This window comes from Ursus americanus, chromosome 21 (assembly GCF_024610735.1).
Source record: "Ursus americanus isolate L20-20 chromosome 21, mUrsAme1.1.p, whole genome shotgun sequence".
Taxonomy (NCBI): Eukaryota; Metazoa; Chordata; class Mammalia; order Carnivora; family Ursidae; genus Ursus; species Ursus americanus.
In genome coordinates this window covers 14,343,390-14,371,219 of record NC_142147.1, presented here as the reverse complement: position 1 = coordinate 14,371,219, position 27,830 = coordinate 14,343,390, and the positions used below count along the sequence as shown (strand labels likewise).

General features: G+C 49.7%; 2 protein-coding genes across 3 annotated transcripts; one reads left to right on the top strand and one right to left on the bottom strand.

Annotated features, from left to right (window-relative positions):
- COQ9 (coenzyme Q9) lies at positions 1–12,487 on the bottom strand. The gene is made up of 9 exons (XM_045806858.2): positions 12,354–12,487; positions 9,638–9,806; positions 8,396–8,531; positions 4,853–4,995; positions 4,485–4,569; positions 2,885–2,989; positions 1,381–1,536; positions 1,014–1,067; positions 1–693 (listed from the first exon to the last, which is right to left on the bottom strand). The coding sequence occupies exons 1-9, from the start codon at positions 12,430–12,432 to the stop codon at positions 658–660; spliced, it is 963 nt and encodes a 320-aa protein (XP_045662814.2). The 5' UTR covers positions 12,433–12,487; the 3' UTR covers positions 1–657.
- On the top strand, positions 12,456–27,830 carry CIAPIN1 (cytokine induced apoptosis inhibitor 1). Of its 2 annotated transcripts, none has more exons than XM_045806860.2 (9): positions 12,456–12,597; positions 17,024–17,206; positions 17,869–18,021; positions 19,318–19,394; positions 20,833–21,001; positions 22,380–22,453; positions 23,254–23,369; positions 26,275–26,356; positions 26,870–27,830. In XM_045806860.2, exons 2-9 carry the CDS (start codon positions 17,050–17,052, stop codon positions 26,978–26,980), a joined length of 939 nt encoding a protein of 312 aa, XP_045662816.2. In that variant the 5' UTR covers positions 12,456–12,597; positions 17,024–17,049; the 3' UTR covers positions 26,981–27,830. The 2 variants fall into 2 exon arrangements, with proteins under 2 accessions (XP_045662816.2, XP_087726585.1); XM_087870459.1 differs by lacking the exon at positions 12,456–12,597 and adding an exon at positions 14,273–14,479.

Genomic DNA, 27,830 nt, shown 5'->3' with positions numbered 1-27,830 from the left:
TGCTTCAAACATATTTATTACTATTTTTACTCTAAAGTTCACTAATAACCCTGCCACGCGTGCTGGTGTAATGCGACAACAGGCCTGAGTTCCCGCCTCTGGACAGGCTGAGCACCGCTGTCCAGGGACACCGGTCTTAGGTGAGGCAGCTTTCTGAGGAGATCCCAGGTGCAGCATCTCAGGATGCCAGAGAGGGGAGGGGTGCGAGGAACACCTGTGCGCACAAGTCCGGGCCGTGCTGGGGGTGGACGGCCACCTTGTCATGGCTCCACACCCTGACTGATTTGGGAGCCCCAGAGAACACTCTAGGAAGGTTAAGACATGATCAAGGCATCCGTGAGACCATGACAGGGACGTGCTGGGTTTATGTGGCTCGAAGGCTTGGATGAGAGCTTCATTTTTCAATCACACAGCTGCAATGCAGAAAGGCATCAGGAGGCCTGGCCTGGTATTTGGAACCGAAGAGGTGGCCCGATTGTAGGCTACAGCTGTATCGAGTGCTCTGTGGTTTCCAGGTGGCTGTCATAGTGACTAAGGAGTCCTTCAGTGTTTTCTCATTAACACCCTGTTCCATGGACGGCACTTCATATTTTCCAAAGCCCTTTCAATGTATCTGCAGCTTTTCTTCTGGGCACTCTAGCTCACACCCAGTCCCACTCACCGGCGCTGGTTTAGACCTGTCAAGTTCTTGAGCTGATACAGGGAAGAAAAGGGAATGATGAGGCCTTGTCCTGTCCCTAGGACTCCAATGGGAAAGACTGGGATTTTCAAGGTGGCAGGCATGGCTAAGACCCACAGATCTGACATGCCAGGGGCCCCAAGTCAGCAATGTTTTTTAATGGCAGCAAAAAAAAGAGGTAGGGAATTTGGGATCAGAGACTGGGGCTGAACCACAGTCAGTCTTATTAGCAGCTTTCTGGTTTAAAGCTTTTGGGATCCTTGACATATGCTGTAAGGATCACAGGGCAGGAGTGGACCGGGAGGAGGGCAGGTATGAGCGGGACAGTACTCACCGTCACTGCTGCACCCATGAGTCCCTGCACCAGTGCCTCTCCAGTAGACTTCACCTAGAAGGAGTCAGGGTCAGGTTCTCTTAAGCCCCCAACACAAGCTCAAAGGTGAAACAGGCAGGACAATCGGTCCCCTCATGAGGACCCTAGGGACTGGAGGAAGAGCCTATGGACACGACCACAAATGGGCCACATGTGGCTTTTAGGGAAGGGCTGGTATGAGGAAAAGCCAGCCAGACTCCCTAGGCAGGTCCTCAGGACTGTCCTCTGAGGCCAAAGGGGAACAAGAGAACAGACTGGTGACCAGCTGTGGCCTGAGGAAGGTGGTGTGCCTAATGAGGTGGCTTCCCGAAGGGGAAGCCCCGACTACCTGCTTGGCAGTGTGGCCCATGTTCATTGCATCATTAATCCGGTTTTCCAGGAAGCGCCAAGTGTCCTCATAGTCTGGGGAGGAGTCCTGCATCATCACCAGCTCTGTCGTGTTGTAGATGCCAGCCAGCACAGCTCGGCGTGTATACCAGTTAAACTGCAAAGAAACCCACGCAGGAAGGTAGACTGGGAGAAGTCTGGGGTGGTTCCTACCCAAAGCCACAGGCACACATAGGCTCCCTCCTGATCTCTTTCCCCCAAAGATACATTTGTCCCCCCTGGATAACATTACTGTTCTCAAACTTGGCTGGGCATCAAAATTACCTGGGAGATTAAAATGCAAGATCCTGGACCCAACCTCTTAGAGCTTAGAGTCAGGGGGTCTGAAAAAGTGCAAGGAATCTGGATGTCTGATAAGCATCCCAGATGATTTCGCCACATCCAGTCCATTTTGAAACTGCTGGCGAAAAGACTAAGTCTTAGGCCACCTAAACTCTGGAGAGGCTCTATGGTCAGCCAGTTATGAGCATGCTGTGGTGTGTTCATTAGTCACATGAGGGTGGAGACAGGACCACGGACAGATCAGAACACCTGGGACCAGCTGCCGGTTCCGGTCCCTCAGCCACTCGGGCTGGCCCAGCAAACTGCTCGTCGGAGCACGAGCTCAGCTGCTTTGTGTTTTATTCCTTTAATTTCTCAGCTTTCTAATTTCACTTTCTCACCAACTCTGTTGGTGGTTGTACTCCCACACGGGGGAAGCTTATTAAAGTCCTTTGTTAGAACTGGGGCAGGGGAATCTCTTTGCCTCCCCAGCCTGGATTCCACAAAGCACCATCACAAATTAATTTCTTTTATGAAGGTATACTTTTTATTTTTTAATTTCCTACCAGAAATAATGATAGCATTAACAAGTCAGATTCTTTCCTGGTGCCTGTTTAAAGGCTTATTCATCTCTTAGCAAAGCAGGCCAAAGCGGGCTGGGGGGAGGGAGTTCCTTTTCAAAGCAACGGGTGGCTCCATGGCGGTTTTTTGTTTTTTTTTTTTTTTTGAATTAGGCTCCATGCCCAGCATGGAGCTCAAACTCATGACCCTGAGATCAAGACCCAAGGTGAAATCAAGAGTCGGACACGTAACCAACTGAGCCATCCAGGCGCCCCCCCTTTTTAAAAATCAGTCTCATAAAAGACACACGCTGAGAAAGCCCACTGCAGAATCTGAATCTTAGGAGACCAGGGGGAAATGCCTATAAAATGGCAGCCATCACCACTAGAGGTCAGAGGGAACAACTGCCTATTTGTGCTAGAGTGCTGGCCCTTGAGTGAGGACCTGGCTCCCACTGTGGCTTGTTGAGGGACCTTCCCCACCCCTCGCCTCTCCTTCCCAAGACAAGGATGGCACTGCAGGCCCCCTGAAGGGATCTGTGATCAAAGAACTTTCACAAACTTCCCCAAGAAACACTTAACCCAAGCTCTTCCCGGTACCCTGTGTTTGCAGAAAACACTCACGTCAGTGGACTGGTCCCCAGCGTAGTGCCACATGTCATCCACCATACTGGTGATCAGGCTGAGGCTGGATGGGATGTTGTGAGGGAGCATGAGGATGCTGAGGGCCTGAGGAGAGAAGGACGGAGAAATAGGTACCGCACACAGGAACAACAGCGCACGGCGGACGGCACCTCAGCCCTCCGCGGTGGTGTGTAGAAGGGCCTGCCCAGCTCTCCTGCTGATGCCCGCTATCGCCCCCTCGCTGGTGTGAGCTCCTGGCAACTAACAATGCTGGTACAGCTGATGGGAGCCAGGGGCAGATCCTACCCTCAGCTGGCCCATTCAGCTTCTCCATCCCCAGCATGTGGACTTGGGAAGACTGGCAGCCAGAGGGTCTAGCCTGGTCTAACAGTACTGAGAGCAAGGATGGGGGAGGGCACCCTGTTCTGTAACACAGAGGAAGAGGCAGAGATGGGAGAAGGGTCGGGGGTGGTTTCTCGGTCCAAATCCCAGGCCATTCCCAGGGCCCAGCAGCATTCCTGCCCTCAATGCCCCACCGTAGCCTCATAATAAATTCCTCCCTGGTGTTTTGCTTAATTCAAGTTGATTTCTGGTACCTGAAACCAAAAATCCTTCAACTCACACAAGCAGTGGCACCACCCAGAGCTGCTTCCTTAACAGACACACCCGTGAGAGGACAAGGTCTTGTCACCTTACAAACTCAAAAATCCACTGGCTGTGGCCTGTGGGAGCTGGTCAGACGCCCTGGATTGGCTGGAAAGTTTTCTTACTGAAGGAGCCCAGAAGAAAACGTGCTGAATTGGAAGGCAGCTGGGGCCCAATACACGCACTTCCACTGCTTTAACTGCAAGGTGGACTGAGTCAAGGCCAGAGGTCTGAAGAACAAGTGTGGCAGGCACAGGCAGGGACGGGACTTTGCTCGCTATACTCCCCGCACACGCAGCCTGGGGTGAGACGCACCGCAGGTGTTCCAGTGCCTGTCCACTGACTGACTGACACTACACACTCAGTGGTATCCCGGTGCATGGGGTCACGAGACCATCTCCGATGTCCTCTCATGCCTGATGCGCTTAGACTCCATTTTCTTAACTAAGAGAATGACCCACACGGTGACATGCTTGGAAACCAGAAAAAAGAAGCTTCCAAAAAGGGGATAAAAAGCCTTTGGAATGAATACTCCCAATTCTCAAGCACCACATGGACAGCTGGCAAAAACATCCCACTCCTCTGACATCCAGAACACCTTAGGCCTGTTAATGGCGATAGCCAAAAAACACCTCTCATTTTCTAGTCTCCGTGACGGATTCCTCCTCACTGAAGAGCTGGTGGCACACTCCGGCCACTGGGACCCAACACAGATGTGACCTAGTTCCCTGGGCCACTCACCTTTCTAGGAACTGAAACCCAGGTGGCTCTGTCCTCCCTCTGGCACTCCCCAGGCTGCGCTCCCTAGCTCCACCGAGCGCACTGAGACTCCCTGGGCCTGTGCAGATTAACAAGCTAATTTCTGCAGAATGTGCAAGATCCTCTGAGGGCTAGGCGCTGAGAACTAAGACCATGAATACGTTGTTGCCCTGCAGCCTAGATATGGACTCTGTACCCGGGGCCAGTGCTCAATGTACGGGATCAGCATTCTCAGTCTGGTTTCCACTGCGTCCCTTAGGAACTGGTCTGTCTTCTTCTTCCTGGAAAAGGGAAAAGAAAACAGTGTGTCTCGGGTCAAAGGCATGGTCTCAGTGCTATACCCGCTTACTCGGTTCTAGGGAGGGGCGTCCCACCAGCTCCTGCTGCTGGCCTGTCACAGATGCAGCTGTGTTCGAGGCCCATCCAAGCAGCAGGGCTGCTCCATGCTCCTCTCTTTCGGCTCTGCTTAGATTGGCCTCCTGGGGCAGTTGGTGGGGCCTGAGCCCCACCCCCCCAGCCCCGATCCTTAGCTGGCACCCTGAGCAATAATGCCACAGGACTTACTCGGCCTGGCCCAGCTGCACCAGCTTCTGCTCCTCTTCCAGCACATGAGCGAGCCGAGCATTGCACTGGGTCACAAAATGCAGTATCAGCTCACTGCCGTCATTGCCAAACATGCTGGCTGCTGCACTGGACAGACCCAGAGACTACAAACGGAGAGAGGGAAAACAGGAGAGCGGTAGACAGATGTAGTGGCCCTGCGCTGCCTGTTCCTCACTACTGCCTCTTTTGCTAGTAACAGCAGACTGATTCTTAATGGGCTAACCCTACTCTTCACGCCTGGTCCCTGTGGTTTGGGTGAAGCTGACCAGCAGTCCCTCCATACTCCATCAAGCCCCCCGGTGTACTGTACAGCATGAGGTCCAGGCTGGGATAAGTGGAGTTCACGGTGACTCCAGTGGCATGGCTCAGGGACGTGCCCAGGACCCAGTCCAGAACCTGAGAGGCCACCTCTGGGCTTCTGCTAGTGCTGATGGGAAAGAAGTGCTCTCTTCCCACGGGGCTGCTGAACCGTTTTTAGTCCTGCCTGGGAAGCCCGTGCTGACAATGAAGCTCACAGAGAGGAAAGCAAAGCAGACAGGATGGACAGACGATTTCCAGCAGCACAATCTAAGCACACCATGCCCGAGCTGCTTCCAGACTTTTCTGTTATGAAATGAGCCCAAACGCTCCCTTTCCTGCCTGAGCCAGTCAAAACTGAGTTCTGACACTTACAACCTAGAGCCCTAATACAAAAAAAGGGGCTGGGAAGAGCACTCAGCTCTTCCTCGCCAATTCACCTAACCTAAATTTCCTGGAAATTAGGCTTCTCAGTTGTTATAAAAAACAAAAACCAAAAAACATTTTCTCTAATGAGTCAAGGAGTTCACACAGCCATGAAGACCCTCTGCTAGTCTTGCTGTACAGCAGTCATTGAGCATCGACTAGAGACAGAACCCTGACGGCACCAGGGACGGAGGGCAGAGAATAAAAAAAAGGATTCACTCTGATCCCCAGTGTTGCGAGTGGAGACAGTGCCTGTGTTTACACGGCCTTTCCAGAAGGCAATTTGGCAGGCTTCACACCAGACGCACAGCGGCATCAGTACTAACGGGGCCCGTGTGCTGTGTCAGGCACTCCGCCAAGCACACGACACACACCATCTCACCGCGGCCTCGCAGCAGCTCCAGCTGCTGGGCGTCATCCTCACCCCACTCTACAGACAAGGCAACTGAGGCTCAGAGCTCTTCACCACCAGGCTATGCTGCTTCTACCATGTGTGCGACAAGACCCTCAAAAATACACATGCTTGGGCACAGCTGGCTCAGGGGGTAGAGCGTGCCACTCTTGAGCTTGGGGGTGTGGATTCAAGCCCCATGCTGGGTGGAGGGATTAAATAAACAAATATTTAAATACATATATACACACATGCTCTCTGGATGTAGAGAGTTACTGTCTCAGCCCCAAGGCCGCCCTCAGCTTCCTGACACAGGGGCTGGAGCTCCACCAGCCACACCCCCGGCTCCATGGAGGGAGGAAGGGACTTGGCCCTTCCCGTCATCTTCCCTGTCTGCTAGTGGCTCCTGTGGGCATCTCCCCAGCCACACTGCTTCACCACATGCTTCACCACGGCCGCCGTACTTCCTCCGGTGGCTGCGGCGGAGTCGGGCTGCCCCTCTGGCGGCCCCCGCAGGACTGGTTCCGGCCAGCCACCGCCCTCCCCTGCCCCAGACCCTCTCTCTGAGCTTAGAGACAGCAGCGCCAGCAGAGGCAGCGGGAGTTCCGCCTCCACAGGGGCTCTCCTTCGAGCTTCTCGTTGTAACAATTCCACTTTTTCCCTCCGTCCCCTTAGCCCTGGAGGTGGGAGCCACTTCCTGCAGCTGCAGGCCCCATAACACCCTAGAGGGTTCTTCTTCTGCTGCCAGTGACCCGGTTACCAACTTTCCACCTAGCTCACCATTCTTTGTATTAAATTCTATCTGAATAACTGGTGTGGTCTCTGTCCCCTGGCGGATACGCTCCCCGAAACAGCAACTCCACTTCGCCAAATGCACCTAAATGTGTTGTACAAATAGGTTCAGAATATGAAAAAATTGGAAACAACCCCAATGTTCATCAATCAAGGCCAAGTAAACACAATGGGTATTATGCAGCCACCACGAATGAAGACATACAGAGTGAAAAAGACCAGTTACCCATAGAGTAATTCAGTATAAGATTTTTCCAAACAATCCTGTTATATTTCTGTCTTCTACTTGTTCCACCACTTCCTGTAATGATTCTTCCGAACATTCTCTGCCACCCTCAAATCTTGTCTCCTCCTACCCTTTCCCAAGTTCAGGTTCATGAGACAACCGCTCCTACTTCACAGAGAACAGAAGCTGACTCCAGGGATCTCCCTGAACATTCTAGAAACTAAACTTGCAGCTGTCTTCTCCAACCTCACCCCTAATCCACCTAAGACCAGTCCTGCCACTCATTTTCTGGATCTCTTAGTTCTCAACCAACAAGGGACTTTGCACTTCTGACTTTGCCACTTTCTCTTGTACCTTACCTCACCCTTGTTTCTGTGTTCTTCTGGCCGGTGCTCAAACATGCTCATCCTTCCATCCCACCTTTCCTGCAAGCTTGGGAGAAGTGAATCTGGAGTTCCTTTGCTCTCTGTTCTTACGGAGCTCTCGCAGGGCAGTCTGGCTCTGCTTGACAATTCTCTACACCACAGCCTCAACACAAGCCTACAGCTTAGCCTAAAGCAGCCATCTGTCCCAGTGCAGGAGGAGTGTACTGAGAAAAATCAGGTGTGTTGGTCTCTTAAATGGTGCCTTCTTGAGAGTTTTCAAACACCAGATTTCATCAGTTCTAAGATGCACCTATTTTATCATTTTTTTTTTTAATTTTTATTTGGAAGTAATCTTGACACCCAACATGGGGCTCAAACTCACAACCCCAAGATCAAGAGTCGCATGCTCTACCAACTGAGCCAGCCAGCTGTCCCCTATTTTTTATTTTTTTAAGATTTATTTATTTATTTGAAGGGGAGGCGGGGTTGGGGGGAACAAAGGGAGAGGGAGAGAATCTCAAGCACACTCCTGGCTCAGCGGGGAGCCCAACCTGGGGCTCAATCTCATGACCCTGAGATCATGCCCTGAGCCGAAACCAACAGTCGGGTGCTTAACCGACTGAGCCACCCAGATGCCCCCCTATTTTTTCAATTTAAACAATCAGTGTGAATTATTCAGTTGAAAATGTGTCCTAAGTAGCATTTTTTCTTCTCTAGTGATGCCCAACATAACGGTGCTTCTTACAAGCACTGCCATTTTAGGGGCAATGAGATGTGGTTGTTGTGATCATTGGCAATGCTTGCCGAACGGGCTGCCTCTAGAACCCAGCTCGCAGGAACCAACTCCGTGGTATAATCTTTCCAAGCTAAAAAATAAAGCCATTTCACCCTATTGGGGAAAAAACCACCTCCCCCCGCAAAATCCTGTAGCGGTGAGGGGCTCGCCGCCGGGAGGCCGTCTGCTCCGGCTGGTCCCGGTCAGGCTGCGCACCCTGTCCCACACACACCTGGGCTCCTTCCGCGATCGCCTCTGCTGTCCACCCGTGCGCAGGCACGAAGTCCAGGGCTGCCGTCAGGATGCGGTGCTGCAGCTGCTCCTCACTCTCGTGGTCCTCCTCCTCCTCGCCGCCCTGATCTGTGTACCTGACCCCCACACCAAGAGAGACATGGCCACGGCGCCCAGCACACCTCGTCTCGCCGCTGCGGCCCCACAGGCGCGATGTGCTTGACCGGAACCCGGAGGCTCGGTGCCGCCTCTGAGCACAAGCTGGGAAGACATTTACTTCTGTGCCAGTGCTGCTATTTCCACGCCGACAGGACAAAAATGCTATCATCTTTCTCCTCTCATATAGTGGCTGAGAGAAGGGATCCAGGGAGCGAGGCCACGTCATGGGAAGGCTCCCACGGCACCCTGGATTTCTCTGTTTAAGCCCTTAGCACACTGTTTATCTGTATTTGTACCACATGCTAACTCCAGGGCCTGGCGCAAAGTAGATCCTAAAAACATATCTGCTGAATTGAAATGAAAAGTACTTTAATTGGGAGACCAGAAAAATGACAGGAACACCCTAATTCCAGCGCTAGAGGAACTTCTCAGTGGCAGGATTACGAAGAAAAACACGTAATGGAAGTGTAAATTTATCTTCATCCTAGATGGTAATTTGGCCCCATGTATGTAACAAAATGCTAAATGTGCACATCCTTTGATTCAGTACTCCCACCGCTGAGAGAGAATCGTATTATATTTTTACACCAGTGAAGGAAATCTAAATATTCATCGGTAAAAAATAGGTTAAATAAATTATAATACTGCCATTTACTGGAATATTATGCAACCACTACAATCATACAGACTGAGAAAACATTAAAAATGTATTGTTGAGGGAAAAAGCAGGTTCTGGAATGGCATGTATAGTGTAATTACTTACTTATTACATACAGATTTATACATGGGATATATTTAGAAAAATGTCTAAAAGGATACTCACAAAAACATTACCGTTATTTCTGGGTTTGTGATTTCTGGTCATTTTTGCTTTATTTTTCTGAATTTCTTTGTACTGTTTAGATATTTTAGAGTTAACAGGCACAATTTTCAAAAAAACCCCATAGATTCCTTTCATAGATAGCCTCGAAAATTATGGAAAGTGAAAACGGGGATAAAGAGGAGAGAGGAAGGAAAGGAAGGACGGATATACCCAAGCATGCAAAATGGCCAGAAACAGATGAATGGGGGTTCTGGTGCATACCTGGGGGGTGAACGAGAAGATTCTGGACTAGGTTCTTCTGCCTCGTGTGTCTCAGAACGTTGCTGAGAAAAAGATGAGGGAGGTCGTTGCTTCTGCTCATCTGAAGACTTTAGCTGCATGACTGAAGCATGGAAGGCACATGACACCACAGCTGATTGGCAACGGGACACTGAAACAAAAACTGGGCTGGTCAGTCTGGGACACTTACCAGAGAAGAGTCTTTGAAACCCGGAATGGTGCAAGGGATGGGGGAGAGGAAAAGTAGGGCTGAGTCTACTCCAGAGCCACTTATCCAACTGCTGAGTCCCAAACAAAAATTTTGGGTAAGTTGGCAACCTTGTGATGTGATGTGGTGGCAAAATCATGAGCCAGGTAACAGAAGACCTGGCTCCTAGGCCAGCTGCTATCATTTGTTAACTGTGTTAATGGACAAACCACTACACCCCAATGAGCATGATTTTTAAATATGCAAATTAAGAGTAATAATCTGTTTGCTCAATGGGAGTGTTGTGAAGCCCAATCAAAATGTGAAAGTGATCTGAAAATGTTATATATTTATATCATAGCAAGAGCACTGGACTAGAAATTAGAAGGTCTGAGTACTGACTCCCAGCGTTTATATGGTATCTTCAGACGGGTCCTGCATGGCTCGAACTCACGACCCTGAGATCAAGACCTGGGCTGAGAGGCCTGGGTGGCTCAGTCAGTTAAGCATCCGCCTTCAGCTCAGGTCATGATCCCAGGGTCCTGGGATTGAGTCCCACTTTGCTCTCTGCTCAACAGGGAATCTGCTTCTCTCTCTCTCTCACTCTCCCTTTGTGTTCTCCCTCTCTCTCTCTCAAATAAATAAATAAAATATTAAAAAGAAAAGAAAAGAAAGACAGACCTGAGCTGAGATCAAGAGTCAGATGCTCAAACGACTAAGCCACCCAGGTACCCCATCATAAAAAAATTCATACAAGTTGAAAGAACTATGACATGAACACCTGTACATCCACCTAGGTTTACAGATCTATCAGCTTTTCATGCATCAATCCAGCTTATTTTTTTTTTAAGATTTTTATTTATTTATTGGACCGAGATAGAGACAGCCAGCGAGAGAGGGAACACAAGCAGGGGGAGTGGGAGAGGAAGAAGCAGGCTCATAGCAGAGGAGCCTGATGTGGGGCTCGATCCCATAACGCCGGGACCACGCCCTGAGCCGAAGGCAGACGCTTAACCGCTGTGCCACCCAGGCGCCCCTCTAGCTTATTTTTTTTAATCCAGCTTATTTTTGATGCATTTGTAGCAACTCCCAGTATTCTTCCACTCTACACATTCTGACATGCATACCATTAACCAGAGTCCAATATTTATTTACTGTTCTTTTATTGAGGTGACAGTTATATACAATTAAGTGCACAAATCTTATCTGTGCCAATTCTGAGATTTAACAAAGGTATACACTTGCACAACTCGAACCCCTAGCTAGAGATTAGCACCCCAGAAAGTTCCCTCATGCTCTTTCCCAGTCACTCCCCACTAACACTGTTGTGAAATTTTCATCCTAGTTTAGTCTGTCCTAGAATTTCATCTAAATAGAATCATACAGTATATCTTTTGTGTAAAACTTTTTTTGCACACTCTTTTTTAGGCAGATTCGTAGTTTTGCAGAAATTGATTGTTATTTCTTATTGCTGAGTAGTATTTCATTAAACACTATTCTGTTGATGAGCACCGGGGTTGTTTCAGCCTTGTCTATCATGAATAAAGTTCCTATAAATGTACTTCTCCAAACCTTTTGGTGGACATATGCTTTCATTTCTCTTGGGTACATACCTAGGAGTCGCTCTGCTGGGTCATAGGCATTACTTTAACTAAACGCATATAGTTCGGAGTTTTGTATAAAAACAAAAGATCTTTCTTTCTTTCTTTATCTATGTACTAACTCAGGGAACAATGAACCTAAACACAGAACAGTTTGTGTAAAAATACCAATATTTTAGTATTCGTACCAAAAAAATGGAATACTCTTAGAACTTTGAAAAGGATAGGAGAGGTCCCAAAGCACGACTGTGGAACCACTGAGGTTCACAAGAAGATTTCTGATGAAATGCAGGAAATTATTTATTATTTCATCAATTATATATTTATGTTAATGCATCAATGTGTTCATTCTATTTACGTATGCTGACACTGGTTTTCCATTTATAGTAGCAACATAAAGTAACCTCTTCTAAAGTAGACCTCTATAGTTTAAGAACTCGGATGTACAAACGAAGACACGGACTCTGTTGTGGGAATAATCATAGAATTATTGAAGTGGTGAGGAAATAACTGTCTTAGGAGCTCTCTGTGGCTGTTTCCAACTCCGTCCCCAGAGTGGCCCTGCCCAGGGCCTTGGCAACAGAGTTATTAAAAGGCTCGGTCCGGGTCTACCAGTCTGCAACTGCCCAGCTGTGTGACCTTGGGCACCCACAGCTCTCTCTGGGGCTCCATTAAATGGGAGTGACAGGCCCTGCTCCGCTACTCTTTGCCCATCACATTTCGAGAATGGAGGCAGAAATCAGCCAGGCGGCCCCTCAGAGTCCAGGACGACGGCGGCTCCGCGCCAATGCCCTTCACGTCACCTTGCTCGCGGAACGCCACGACGGCCTCTTCCGCCCCGCACCCAGCCCAGTCGGCTTCTTGCCCCCTCCCTCCTCCTCCCCGCTCCCCGGCTCGGTCGCCCCCTCACCGGGCAGGCACCGTAGCTGCAGGAGCCTCCAGCCCGCCCTGCCGAGCGCGCCGGACACCGAAGCCACCGCCGCCGCCATCTTAGAAGCGGGCACGCCGCCGACTGTGACGCGACGAGCACCCCCAGGAGCTCCGCGAGGCCACTTCCGCCCTGCCCGCGGTCCCGCGGCCTCCTCTTCTCGCGAGAGGCGCGAGGTGGGAAGCCGGCGGCACCGGAGAAGCCGGGAGCGAGCCCCGGGAGGCAGGTGAGCGTTGTGCATGCGGCCCAGGAGCCCGATCTGCCCAACCGTCCCACCCTTGTCCCTAGAGCCTCTTGTTTCCTATTCCCAGCCCCGTCCCTCGGTGGGCACCGAACCATGACCACCTCCCTAGGGAGCACGGCCGGCTTTTGCCGGGGAAAGCCGATGTAGGGGACTGGTCGGCCCTGCGTGTCCCGGGCTCCTGGCGCTGTGGCTTCTTGCCCTTCCCGGGCTGCCTCGTCTCCCGCGCTGCCGGAATCGATCTGAAGCCCTGGAGACGGCTCGCTGAGTGGGTAGAGCCTTCACGACCGGGGTCTGAGATCTGCTTCTGCTAACACCCAGCCGTTGTGACCTTGGGCCTCAGCCCCTTGTCTCAAACACTAGGGGAGCTGAAGTCTCGGTCTCTGGGGGTACCTGAACCCTCAGGTTGTAATTTTGAGCCAGTGACTTGCCAGAACCTCCAAAGTGTGGAGTTGGTGTTGTTAAATAACAAACATTTAACCGGCTAACTTTTAAAGATCTAGTTGGCTTTACTGAACTACATGAATTGGGAAGCATCCCACCTAAGTAGAGAGGAGCGCCAAAGAGCTACAGTAAAAAAAGGGTTTTTTAAAGGCAGAGGGGGGTGAGACGGGGAAGTCATAAAGGGAAGAAAAGGATTATTTCAGGCAAGGTCACCTTCCTTTGGGGGACAGACGGGGTCTGTTAGGCAGTTACCTTACTAAGGCTGACCAGAAAATTCCAGACTGATCTCTTAAGATTATGTTCCCGGAGAAGGTTGAAACTGCAGTTAGGTTAGGTATTAGTTTCTGTTTGGTGCTAATGTGGGCTTAGCACAAGTGACTTCATTTGGGGCCTGTTTTCTTCTTAACAGTTTAATTGAAAATTTCCCGAACTTGCCAGATCAAAAGAACCATCTAGGATTTGTAGGATCTGAAGTTTGAGAAAGGCCGGTGTTGTTCATTCTGACATTGAGTGCTAATCTCTGAGTGACTCAGGGAGGTCACGGACTAGGCACTAAACTGAAGTGTAAATGCAGAGTGCCTCACTGTGGTATCTGTCATCAGGGAAGGCTTCCATATTAATAGGGAGAACTAAATGATTTTGGGATTAGGGAGAACTGATGTCAGGAGCTAAGCATGTCATTCCGTAAATTTTGTGTTTGCAGTTAGACCCTTGTCTTTGTATCTGTTTTGCACAACCCTTATCAACTGTAGTCTTTTCAAAACATCTTGCCCTCTTCTTCCTTGGTGTGGGGGAAGCCCTCCTAAGCCAAACCTACTCCCCAAATGTTAAAATTCCAGATCCACATCTCTGGATTTCATTAAAACACTATTGATCTGCCCATGAGGTTTTGTTTTTTGAGTTCTATCCGCCCATCTTCAAATGAGCCTTTCCTGTGGAAATTCTAGCTCTGGGGTATCCTTCCTGAAACCCTCAATTCTTGACACACACACCTAATTGCCTGGAGACAGTCTTCCATTTCTTTTTCTTTGAGTTTTTTGTTTCCTTGTTGATTATCACCTTTTTTTCTATGTGTGCTCGAGTCAGTTAAAATTTTCTTTTCTGATAACGTTCAGTATTCTCAGAATTCTTTTTATGTACCTGACTCAAAAAGATTTGATCCTTGGTTTGAACTGATACGCAAATTTCAATCTTATTTTTTTTTTCTTTTGGCCCCCTTCATCGTGAAGAGGAGCCAACTGCCTACGATTTGATGTTTATTGGGTACTTGAGAAATAAACAAATGCCTCTCCAGAAGATACGTGCAGACCTCTGCTTTCCCTTGGGCGCGTGGCTGCAGCAGTGAGCTCCGGAGAGGTGGCTAACAAACAAGACCCAGAAGTGACAATGACTTCTTCAACTTCTCCTCTTTTTATATGTGAAAGTAGGCTCTGAGTCACACTTCTAACTCTGTCCCTCAGGCGCCAGACGTCTTTTTCCTTTGTTTTTTAAAAAGACAGACTGCCAACAACACAGAACTCCGATGGTGAACAGTAGCATCCTTTGGCTTTTAGATACTTAGAAGAGCCCTGTCTCCCGTTTTATTCAGAAGATGCCGACCGCGAGTGGTGGCTGTCTGTGTTTTGAGGGTTAATGTTTAATAAGTGCATTTTATGAGCTTCCTCTCGCCGTAGAAGATTAGTTTGGGGGGATGTGGGACACAAGGCATTTTACATTCTTGTAATGTACTGACACAGTCCCACGGGAGTGGTGTCTCTGATGTCATCAAGTGCAGCTCTTACACTGTAATTCTAACAGTGAAAAAGAAGCTTCACATCTCTCCCTAGGGAGTCCTCAGCAGGCATGGCTTAGGAGAAAGAATAGGTTTTATAGGGACTCTTTGAAGCAAAGGCAAATAAACTGGCCATCCAAGAACTCGGAGTTCCCTCAGAACATTATTTCGTTGAGCACTGTGTGCCAGGCCCTGCTGAGTGCTTTTGCATATTTTTATCTCATTTTTACAGCAGCCTGGCAAAACATGAGATGATTATTCCTACTTTATTGATAAGAAAAGAGAGAGGCTAATAACTGACCCGTGGTCATGGAGTTCCTAAGTAGAGGATCCAGTGGTAGACGGTACCCCGTTTCATCTGTATTCAAAATGTGTGCTCGATAAGACGGCCTCCAGCAAGTTGCCAGAAAGGTCTAGACACCTGGCATTTTGTTTTTCTCTGGCTAACAAGTAACCTTTTGCTCCTTCTTTCTTTAATGATGGTTTTTCTGTGAGTCCAGTGCGAGGTTGTAGTTGGTGGTGGTGGGCAGGGAGCTTGTCCCTTTCTGTTGTCCCAGGGGAGAACCTGTACCAATATTCTAGAAACCAGTCCTTTATTTCTTATAACTTAATGCCCAGCAATCCATATTCCTGTCTTCCCTGGCTGGTTCTTAAATGGGACATCGATCCCAAGTTGCTTACCTTAAAGATTTGTGGGAGTTCTCCTGCAACGTCATGTGAGAGTTAAAAGCTTAAAAGTTTCAGTTCTTGATTGTGTGCTTTTTCAGGATTTAAAAACAATCCAGTGACTAAGGAGTCCTGCTTATATGATAACACTTGGTATCCTTTCACTGGGGCTTGAAGTCAGGTCAGGATAATAAAAGAGTGGGCATCCTACATGGAAGCAAATAGATAAAAGGTATGATTGAAGCAAAAAAGGCGGAGGTTTTTCATAGAACAAGGACGGATTCACTTTGGAGAGGTGGGAAATATAGACGGAGCCAGATCATGGAGGACCTGTTTCCAGAAAAATGAGTTTTGGTTTCTCTCTAGAAAGGAAACTTCTTTAGCAATTGAGTGACAAAATCAAAGTACGATAGTATTTAAGGATGACTAGCTAACTTGACCATCTTCTGTAGGCAGAGAAGCCAGTCATCTGAAGTGAATATTTTTGAAGAAGGAAGGGGGTAACAGACATGGCTTAAATTCAGCCCCAGAGTATCTGGTGGCATCCTCGTGCCAGGGTTAGCAACTCCTGCCAAAGATGGACGTGTTCAGCACAACACTGACCCCTGCTTGACCTACCATGGCTCCTGCCTTTGTGCCATTTATTAGAGCTATTGTGAGTCGGGAACTTAATGACATTAATGCTGAAGAAAGAAAGGAGGAGCTAAGCAGAATGCTATCGCCTGACCTGATTGCATCGTGAGCACATTCTATACCCCTCTCTGTATCAAGTGGAAGAGAAAGTTGACCCATGGTGGTGGCGGTGGGCGAGGGATCTCCGTAGGTTAAAAGCCTGAGCTTTACAGTCACATGGATTCGGACTCAAATTCTAGGTCTTGCTTTATCCCACATTTACTAGTTGTGTGACCTGGCAAAGCCAATGGCTTCGGTTTTCTGTCTGTAAAATGGGAATAATACCGAGTTTAAGGTTGTGCTGAGGTTCAGTTGGGATAATGTATGTAAGGTGCTTCGAACAGCCTGGGTAATACTATTGATCATTGCAGATTCAATGGGATTGAATTTCCATATTTTGCTGAGAGGGAAAATATCACTATCCAATTCACCAAGTTTAAATATGTTGTCTCTTTCTTAAAAAAACATTAAGCTCATGGTTGCATCATGTCTGCCAATTTATTTGTCTTCTTTGCTGAGTCATACTTTTGCCTAGTTAATGTCCTGTGTGTTTTATATTCTGTTCAAGCTGAGTTGTCCCAATCAAAGCAGAAATAATCTTTCTCCTTCAGCCTCCTTACTTGATTGCCAAGTCAGGACTCTCTTCAAGGAAGCAGCCTGCCTCGTTTGAGAACGTGGGGGTTACGGATCCTTGAGATAATAATGGGATCATTATTTCAGTCCCTCTAGTGTCCACAGGAAGATGTCCTAATGTGGTCAGCATGCCGTGGTGGGGGGGTCGGAATTAGGTGGTGATTCTAATCGTGTTTGCTGGTACCTCATGTCTCTGCTCAGTCCTGGCTCTTCTCTGGCCTGTAGGTTTTAGGTCCATCAGCAAGGCAGGAATGGCAGATTTTGGGATCTCAGCTGGCCAGTCTGTGGCTGTGGTCTGGGATAAGTCATCCCCCTTGGAGGCTCTGAAAGATCTGGTGGATAAGCTTCAAACATTAACTGGTGATGAGGGCCAAGTGTCTGTGGAAAACATCAACCAGCTGTTGCAATGTAAGTACCTACCCACGTTGTCTTTACAGGGCTGCGGGGGTTGATGGGAGTGCAAGGAACATGGTTCCTTGATATCTGAGTTTTTGTTCTGGGTGGCGCACGACGGCAGTGGGCAGACACCCTGTTGTCTTTCAGTTGAGACACAGTGGACCTAAGAGTGTAGTCGATTTATATAAGTATGTTATTTCTTATTAGATAGTCCACATTTTTTTAAAGACTTTATTTATTTGAAAGAAAGAGTGAGGACAAGCAGGGGGAGCGGCTGAGGGAGAAGCAGACTCCCCATGGAGCAGGGAGCCCGATGCGGGGCTCGATCCCAGGACCCTGAGATCATGACCCAAGCCGAAGGCAGCCGCTTAACCGACTGAGCCACCCAGGCGCCCTGATAGTCCACATTTTTTTAAAAAGCGTACTCTTCAGCCATCGTTCTTTTATACTTCTTTTCCTGAACGTGTAAAAGGATATGGAATGAAGAAGACCGAGGGACAGCAGCAGCTTCATTGCCCGTCTTGCTAGTACGGTGGTGTAATAGCATTTCCTGGACGGGTAGCTCTTCCTTCTTTCCAGGCCAGCCCCAGAGCCTCTCCGGGGTCTTGGGAAGGGCTGGGCAGATTGCTTCTGGGGCCTGGGTGATTGCTGACCAGAATCTGCCTCCTTTTCAGCTGCCCACAAAGAATCTAGCTTTGACGTCATTCTGTCGGGTGTAGTTCCTGGCAGTACGGCTCTGCACAGCGCTGAGATTTTGGCTGAGATGGCTCGGATCCTGCGGCCTGGCGGATGTCTTTTTCTGAGGGAGCCAGTAGAGACAGCTGTAGGTAAGGAAATCTTCGTTTGGAAGATTGGAATTTAACAGCCTCGAATCTTCAGGTGTGTTCGCTGCATCTCTCGGAGCAGGAGCTGCCATTCGGAGGTCCTCCTCCTTGGTGGTAAATGATCGTAAAAATCTGAAGCAACGCATCTGAGGGAATGTGATCTTTGACCCACCCGGTAGGTAGTAAAATAGAAGGAAACTGCCTAGCGGAACCTGGCTGGGTCCTTTAACGGGCCGGATGGTTCAACTGTGTTACATCTGTACCGCGGAAAACCGTCACAAGGAAACGGAACGAGCCACTCATTGGTGCAACAACTTGGATCATGCCGAGGAGAAAACAGCCAGTCCCAAAGGCATGCATGCTGCGTGATGCTGTGCATATAACATTCTGGGAATAACGGAGTTCTAGGGGGGCCACACTGATGATTGTTCGGAGGGGAAGGCGGGAGGTGCGCGAGGCTGGAAAGCGGTCACAGGAGGGCTCCTCATGACTGTGGGAATGCTCACACGCAGCCGTGCACACACACACAAGTGCCTGTGAAACCGGTGAGGTCTCGGTAGCCCTGTGGACCCTCGGTGACCGTTCCCTGGTCTTCCTAGCGTGCCGCACTTGTGCAAGGTGTTCCCATGGGGAGAAGGGGGCGAAGGGTCCTTCTTTTGTAAACTTCCTGTGCATCTATAGTGACTTCAAAATAAAAAGTTAGACGTCTGGAAGTCTGAGAGTGATGAGTCGTAATTACTGAATCATGTGAAACTGAGGGTGGGATCCAGGAAATGAAAACCTCTTTTTTGCTCGATGGTGAAGCTGCCAAAGAGCCAGGCCATTCTGAACTTGTAACCTTTTCCATCCATATGTGATGACTTGATCTGTAAATACAGTCAGAAAATGAAAGTATTTTGAAATGCGTAAAGGGGGTCATGTGGACCGCGGACACCAGCGTTCTGCGTTGGGAGCGTGGGCCGTGGGCGGCCGCACCTAGCATCTCTCTGTCCAAACAGTGCAGAGAGAACACTCGTGTGCTTTACAGTTAGTGCCTCACCTTCCTTCTCACTCAGTGTCCGACAACCCCGGGAAGGTCCTTCCAAGGAGCCCGGAGTGATACGGAACAGTAACAATGGAATTATTACATGACGCTTAAGGGCATAGGTGAGAGCACTTTCAACAACCGAAGGGATCTGTCAAATTAAAATACCATCACCATTACTGTTTTATGGCTGCCTGACCCAAACAGGATGGAGCCTTTATGATTTTTCCTGCTTTGACCCATAAAGCCACTAATTGGGGTTTTCCTCTTGGCAGTTAACAACAGCAGAGTGAGGACGACCTCTAAGCTGTGCTCGGCCCTGACTCTTTCTGGTCTCGTGGAAGTGAAAGAGGTATGTTGGTCGGCCACCTTCTTTGCTGGGAATTGAAAGCTCGGGTGACGACACCCAGGATCTCTGTCCGTCCATCTAGAGAGAATCGGGGGAGGAGCGCCCTGAAGGTGAGGTGCACCGGGAAGAGCTTTGTGTGTAGGATACGGGGTGCCTCAAAGGACAGAACCTCTGGAACAACTCTCCTTTGAAGAGACTCCGCTGGGGCCCAGGGGGTTGGGGTACGTTGTGGTCTTGGTACTGGGGTAGTGGTGCTGCCCGCGGTGGCAGGGAGAGAGCCACACAGGTCCCTTACTGACACAGATCTTAGGCCCAGGTAAAACGTGGGCAGCTGAATCGTTCTCAGATACTTGGTGGAGGCTGGAGTGGCTTGGGAGAGACGATCCCATTTCTGACAATTCAGTAAAAATATTTAGATTAAACAGAGGTGTTTCTATTTCTGCCTCCTTCTTTGATGTTGAAACTTCCGTGTGTGAGAGGTAAGCGCGACGCCATGATAAATGTTATACCACTGATCTGCAGCATGACCTAGGGCCTCAGTTTCTTTATGCCCACTCTTTCTTATTTTTCATTTTCGTGTAGGGTTTTCCATTTTTTAATCTAAGAGAATGCTCATACAAATTCAATTAATACTGAAGAACATAGAATTAGAAAGTGACATTCCAGGCCTTCCTCACACTTCCCTCCCCCAGAGGAAACCACCAGCACATTTTTTGTGTGTGGCTGCTCAGACCCTTTTCTGTATTTACCGGTGTGTGTATGTGAGAGAGAGAGAGACAGGGAGAGAGACTGACAGATACTTTTTTAAGGTAAATGAGGTCGTATGTATCCGTTGTTCAGTCAGTAGCATTTTCTCCCACCTTTCAGTATCTTCCACGTCATCCCCCTCAGCGCATCGCCCCTCGCTCTTCTTAACGACGTAACTACATTGAGAGCTATGGGGGCTGCGGTTTATTTAACCATTCGGTAGTTGTTGGACACAGAGGTCGCACTCCCCCATTTTTTTTCTACCTTTAGCGTCTGCTACTTCTTCTCGAGAAAATCTTTCCCTCCCTCTGGTTTTCTCGCCCTCATTCCGCTGTTTATCGCGGGCGTGCTTCCCTGCTGTAGGCTTAGTGCTGTTCGCGTCTGACTCCGCTGGGCATTCGTCATCACTTCAACCCGCGGAATGACTGCACGGTGCCCGGCACCTCAGAGACAGCGATTTGGTAAACATTTTAAAACTTTCCAGAGGCTTGGCTCAAAGTAAGCACATAGACCAAAGGATACTCTAGGGTACAGATCACCGAGAAACTGACCGTGAGGCACGAGGTGACATCTGTCATCCCCTGCTGTTAGATGCTTAATAACACAGAAACGAGTATTTTTCGCCTGTGTAGGTGGACATAGTACCACATCATTTTGTGTAAAGAGTGTGTGCTTTTGATGTCTTGAATTGTAGCTGCAGCGGGAGTCCTTGAGCCCCGAAGAGATTCAGTCTGTCCACGAACACCTGGATTACCAAAGCGACAGCTTGCTCTCTCTGTACGTCACAGGCAAAAAACCCAACTTTGAAGTGGGTTCCTCTAGTCAGCTGAAGCTTTCTCTTGCCAAGAAGACTTCTCCTCCAGGTAAGACTGGCCCGGGGACATCATTCTGTCCAGGTGGGCCTAGAAGGACATCTTTGACATTGAACCAGAGACCTAGATAGAGGCGGTGATGTCTCCAGAGGATTAGTCCTTCCTTCATTTCTGTCATTTCCAAATGGAAGAATGTTTAAGTTCTGTTGTCCCGGGCATATTCAGATCCAAATGTGAAATAACGCATAGCTGTTAACCTCGCTCAGCCCCTCCTGCACCGGAAGACACTGAAGCCCCCAGACTCTAGAGGCCTGAGCCACATGGTTTAGCTTTCCATGCCCCAGAATTAACGACATTCGTCCTCAGGAGATCTCCCAGTGGTGGTCGTGGTTGGTAAGAGTGGCCTGCCCCTCTGCCCTGATGTCCTTTCTGTGCCAGTAAAGTCAGCTTTTCTTACTTTGAGGAGCTTAAGCTACTTGTAAAAATATATCTTCTCAGAAAGTTGCACCTGCCCTTTGCCACCCCTGCCCCTCATCACTGTTTCCTGACGCCTGGATTGAGAGAAACCGGCAGAATGTGCAGGTGCATTCACACTGCTCTGCCTTGGCTGGCCGGCTGCACTCTTGAAGAAATCCGCTGGAATCCCAGCCTTTGGGTTCATGCTTCCGGAATGGGCAGGAAGGGCTCGGAGGAGCAGTTTGCCCGGGGGACGGTCTGAGCCTCCACGGGCAACGGTGACCTTCAAGGATGCGCTGGGCCCCAAGGCCCGTCCGAGGGCCCGCCCATGCTGACTCTGGGCTCAGCTCTCAGGGCCTTCCCTGCACAGACAGGGTCGGGAGGGGTGAGGGTCGCGTCGGCCTCTGGTTTGTGTCACCCGCTGTCCCTGGCTCCGGGCCGGTTTTCTTGTCCGTGACAGGTTCACATGAGGCAGAAGCTGTGGCCCACTTTCCCACTTAGTCTTGCGCTCTCCCGCAGTAGGTCTAGGGAGGACGACCGGCCCCCGCTTCTAGGGACGGAAACTAAGATGAGGACAGAGCAGTGTGGGGGAGGTCGAGCACGGCGGACAGACTCCCGTGTGTGGCTCTGTCGCTGTGGCTAAGCGTCGGAGCCCGTTTCCTCATCTGTGAAGTTCGGACGGCACCTATCACCTTAAAAGGGGCTTAGCAGGACTTAATCACACAGCGCATATGAGCCACTTAGCTCAGGATCTGCCGCAGAGCAGGGGCTTCGAGATCCTGGCGTCTGTCTGCGAAGCGACGGGCCCCAGGCCATGCCTCCTCCCAGCGGTGGAGCAGGGCCGCGGACCCAAGCGTCCTGACTGCCCATCCGTGTGCTCCCCACAGAGCCTCGGGAGAAAGCACGCACACAGGCCTGTGGTTTGTTTCCACTGCTTTGACCGAGCTCTTTTTCTTTTATTGCTCGGACGCAGTGAAGCCTGCCGTGGACCCTGCCGCGGCCAAGCTCTGGACCCTGTCCGCCAACGACATGGAGGACGAGAGCGTGGTGAGTCGGCCTGCGGTCCGTGGACTCCTTCCTGTGCGGCGTCGCGGCTCTGCCTGGGGCTGGCAGTTTTGATTTAGAAGGAAACTCTGCATCGGTGGCATTTTAACATTTTTTTGGCATTGCTTTTCCCCACAGATTTTCTCGTTCTCACTTCCTGTGATATGTTAAAGATTCTGGTGGGCATGTGTGAGCCTGAAAAGAGTTTGTCAGCTAAAATATGTTACTGGCTCCTTGGTGTGGGCAAGTCATTGCACACTGTCTTAAAAGCAGTACTTGTCCATCTTTGATCAATACTGTCTGTTACACAGCTCTTCGTTTCTGCAATTGCTGAAGTTACAGTGATAGCAAAACAGGTTAGGGTTCATGTCCTCATAAAATCTACAGATGAACTGTCCACATGTTTATCCAAGAATTACACAAATGTACATATCGTTATTTGCCTTTCTCTCTGGAATTATACAGAAAATATTTTATTCCCTTTTTCACATGACAGCTCTTCATATATGCGGATTAATAGATACAACACCTCTCTTTTTGTTCTTCCTGCTCCCTCCCCCACCACACACTCTCTCACATTCTCTACACGTCGTAAATTCCTTCCCAGGCCCCTCACAACCTAGTGCATCTTGTGTGGACATAGTTCACGGTGGTGGTCGGCTTGAATGTGATTATCAGCCCAGAGTAGGTCAGTGGGTACCCTCTCTACCTGGGCCGTAGAAACCCGCTACCACAGCCCTTTACTCAGCCTTCTGGCAGCAGAGACCGTGACCGTGTCACTAACTTCTTCGAACGCTCTCTAGGATCTTATTGACTCAGACGAGCTGCTGGATCCAGAAGATTTTAAGAAGCCGGATCCAGCTTCCCTGCGGGCTCCTTCATGTGGAGAAGGGAAAAAGAGGAAAGCCTGCAAGAACTGGTAAGTGTTAGCATAAGCAGAGTCTGTGGGCTGCTTCTAATGGCTTCTGAGTCTCAAGGAATCATAGTACTTGACTATTATTGAACTATTTATTTTATTGTGAAATGTATATTCATCAGGTATGCTTTAAAGACTAATAGAAATGAACAGCTGTGTACTGATGACCCAGGTTAAGAATCAGAAACATGACTAGTATCTCAGACGTCACCTCTCCATGCTTCCTTGGCAGCATCTTGCTCCCTTTCCCCACGAAGGTTACCATCCTCCCAAGTTCGTGTTAATCCTTTTTGGCTTATTTGATGGTTTACCACTTAGTTTGAAGCTCCAAATGATAAATTCTTGAGTTGTGAAGAACGGAGTAGGAGGCCCAAAGCTGGTGAGGCAAGGAAAGGTCAGTACCCTGCATCCGTGAAGCCTCCCAGTGAAAGTTAAGGTCAGCAGGGCCTTCTGGGCTGAGCTCTTTGAGGATCTCCCAGATTCCCTTCCGGGAAGTCAGCGGGGAGAGTCGTGGGAGAGCTCTGGGACACCCAGGGCATGCGCAGAGGGAACACCAGGCAGGGCTGTAGTGTGACGCGGTAACTGGGTGGCCAGCAGAAGTGTGGTCAGAGGGTGTGAGCTGCTCGGGCTGTTCTGCTATAAGCCCCCCGGGAGGTCTGCAGAGCAGCCGTGTCCTCAGCAGATCAGCAGGGCGGGGAGGGACAGGAAAGCTGAGTGTTAGCAGCACGTGGTCAAGATAAGCCAGGGACAGGGTCTGGGCTGGTCTGCCTGTGCTCAGGGACAAGGAATGGTATGACGGTGGCTTGATTTGTGACAGTGGCAGCTGTAAGCCCATCTGTCTCCCGGGCCCCTGCTCCAGTGCGCTCATGTGACTCTGTCCACGGCAGAGCTGAGATCTGGGGGTCCCCCCCCCCACTGTTCCACTCAGGGCCCCCCTCCTGACTTACATTAGCTCTTCTGGCTCTTGTAGCCCCAGCTGCTTTCTTGGTTTTCTCTCGCACTTTGGTGGAGTCCATTCTCCAGTAGCTGCTTTAGAAAGGTGACTTGAGAGGCAGGTTTTGTGTTTTAGGTTTGTTTTCAGACTTTGTATGGCTAAATGGTCTTTTTTCTATTCTCATAAATGATTGGTCATTTGGGTATAGAAATCTAGGTTGGAAATAATTTTCTTACATGATTTTGAAGACATTTCTGTCTTTTTTCCAGTGATTGTGATGAAGGTATCTGAGGCCATTCTGTTTCTTGATCCTTTCTGTAAGACCTCTTGTCCCATTTTGGAAGTTTGTAGAATCTTCTTTATCCCTGGTATCATTTTATAATATGTCTTGAATACAGGTCTGTTCGTATCTTTTTCACTAGCCACTCGATGCCACTTTTCAGTCTAGAAGTCATACCCGTAGTCGTGGGAAATATTCTTGAATTTTGTATGTGAGTTTTGTCTTCTCTCTTTGCTTTTTCTGTCTGTGGCCTGTTCTCAGACGTTGGGCCTCTTTAATTGGCCCTATCATTTTCTTTATTTCTTTATGCTCTACTTTCTGGGAAATTTCTGGAGGTTTATCCTCCAAAATTTCTGTGAGTTACTTTATTTCTACTGTCGTGTTTTTAATTTCCATGATTTTTTTTTTTTTTTGGTTGGCACCCTCTTTTTATTTTGCGGGTGTGATCTCTTCTCTTTTCCCTTGAGGTTCGTGAGAGTTCTTTGTGGCTTTCTTCCTCCCTGCATAGTCTCTGTTTCTTCCAACTTGCTGTTTTCTTTCTTTTTTTTTTTTTTAAAGATTTTATTGATAGGAAGAGTGAGCAAGCGAGAGAGCGCAAGAGCATGAAGGGGGAGGGGCAGAGGAAGAGGGAGAAGCAGACTCCCCACTGAGCAGGGAGCCCACCGAGGGGCTCAATCCCAGGACCCCAGGAGCTGAAGGCAGACACTGACTGAGCCACCCAGGTGCCCCTAACTTGCTTTTTTCTTTTAGGAGGACTTCTACCTCCCAGGAAGCTCCATCGTCTCTATGATTAAGAGGGGAGGACAGAAAGCTGGGAGCCCTGAGCTTAGCGCTGGGATTCGTTGACCATGCTTAGTGAGGGGAGCCTGAATGGGCCTGTGGGGGACACTGCAAAGTCAGCATCTTTGGGTCTTTTTTCCCTTTGGGGTGGTTAGATTTTTCAGAGAAGGGTTTTTCCAGTGCCACCTCTTCCTTCTGGAGGTTTTGGGGTGTGATGTGGGTGGAGAGTCAGCCTGCTCGGCGGTGGCTACCTCACCGCCTGCTCGGACTTTGGCTCCCCTCAGTCGGAGTCACCTCTTTCCCTCCCTCTGCTGCGGTTTCCAGCGCTGAATTGCCGCTGTCTCCCTTCCCACAGTCCCTGTCTTTGCGGGTTAGGTCTTTCCTGAAGTTTCGGTGGGACCTCGAGAGAAAGTAAAGTAGACGCCTGCATTCAGTCTGTCCTCGTAACCTGGAAACCTCAGTGTTGGTATTTTTGCATTCATTTTATGGACGGAAAGGGTGGTGAAAAGTTAACCGGTGGTGTGTGGGCTTGCTGAATCACGAGTGTTTTTTTAAGTATGAAGGTTGCCAGCATTCACAAATCAGATTTCAAGTAAAAATCGAAATTTTTTCTGTCCTTAGCTTCGGAAAACGGTTAACGTGGGGTCTGCTTGTCCCCACAGCATTACCCAGCTGAAGCCGAGGAGTGGCCAGCCTGTGTAGACAGGGCATCTCCCCCCGGGTCTCCCGTTGCCCACCACTCTGTCTCCCTAACAGCCTCGCGCGCTTACCTTGTCAGCCTGGCCCCGCGGGTGTTTGAGTTAAGCCGTCCTGGTATAAAGGGAGCAGTTTCAGAGCACGTTTGCACTCTGCCAAGGACTTGGAGCGCCTGGGTGATGGCACATCTCACTCACAAGCTCTTGATTTTCCCCCAGCACCTGTGGCCTCGCAGAAGAACTGGAAAAAGAGAAGTCAAGGGATCAGGCGAGCTCCCAGCCCAAGTCAGCCTGTGGAAATGTAAATATCTGGATCATTACTCAATACAAAACCCCCGGTGGGACTGGGCCTCATCCTGAGCCCAACAGACACTAGCTCCGGTTACTGCCCAAATTTTTTAATAATGGGCAAATATGTGAGAATGTGTATGTAGGAGAGAGGTCATCCCCTGAGAGGGGGTTAGTGTGCTTGTGCCTGGGGGGGGGGGGGGCTCCTGTCCTTTATTTTTGGCCCTGTCCTTCCACGTAGTGGCCTGATGCCATTCAGACATTTGGCTGAGCTCGCTATGATTTGAATGGCTGAGAATATAGAAACACGGCCTCCTAAGGGACTTCTTGAGACCACTGTTTTTCATAAAACCAGAGCTCTTAAAACCTCTTCGTATTTGGGTTTCGGTTGGACCCACATATGCACCCAACCATTTCCATCAGGCCACCGTGGCCATGTTACGAACCGAGGGGTCCCTCTCTTGCCCGTGTATCTGGGACGCACGGACACCCAGCTTCCCTGTGTGATCGGCTCTTCTCTCGACAGTGCTACCTGGGCGACGCTTTCCGCTGTGCCAGCTGCCCCTACCTCGGGATGCCAGCCTTCAAACCTGGGGAGCAGGTGCTCCTGAGCCCCAGCAACCTCAGTGATGCCTAGGAGGGACCCGCCGCGGCGCACATCTGCTCCTCCGGCCACCTCCACCCCTCCCATCCCACCACTGCGGCTCCTCGCCCCTCCTCTGCACTTGCTCGCTCTCTGCTTGAAATCCATTTGCAGGGAGTGTGCTCGGGCCACGCAGTGCAGCGGGCTCTGGGGTGCAGTGGTGTGCGGTGCTGCTATCCAAAGACCTAAGTGTCACGGGCCCTGGTTCCTCCCCAGTGGGGGGACCTGTTTCTCCACCTCGTGTGAGGGAGCACGTCCTGAAGAGGCCGCTCTGCCAGCATCACAGTGCTGACCCGTCACTCGGAGCCCAGACACCCTGGAGTACTAGCGTTCTGTGACAGAGAGGGCCCCCACCCCACTTCCAGCTCAGCACTAGTGCCACGAGCTGTCTTCCAGAGGCGGCAGTCTCCTCAACACGGCAGCGGTTGGTAACGTGAGTCGCGTGTCTCACGGCCTCCTAAGGGCATCAAAGGAATCACCCATTGGTTGCCGTGATCATACTTCGTGTCCCTCTGTCCCTTCCGTCCCACCGCACCCCTGTTCTGCTGTATTATACCTGTCTCGTGGTTCCTGTTCATCCAGTTATTAAAGTTGTGACCTTCAGCGTACCCACTGTGGAGAGCGGCAGGTTTGTGTGTGTGACGTCCGACGCAGCCATCTGAGTGCGGCTTGGACCACAAAACTTTCTTTGTTGAAGAGACCTGGTGTCACACCAGTGGGGCCAGTCCTACACCTAAGGATCAGCGCCTCTCTCCACCTACCTGAGAAGAGGCCAGGTTGATAAGAATTTAAAGGAAAGCAGGACAGAAATCTGAACCAACAATAAATCTCTCTGACCAGGGGA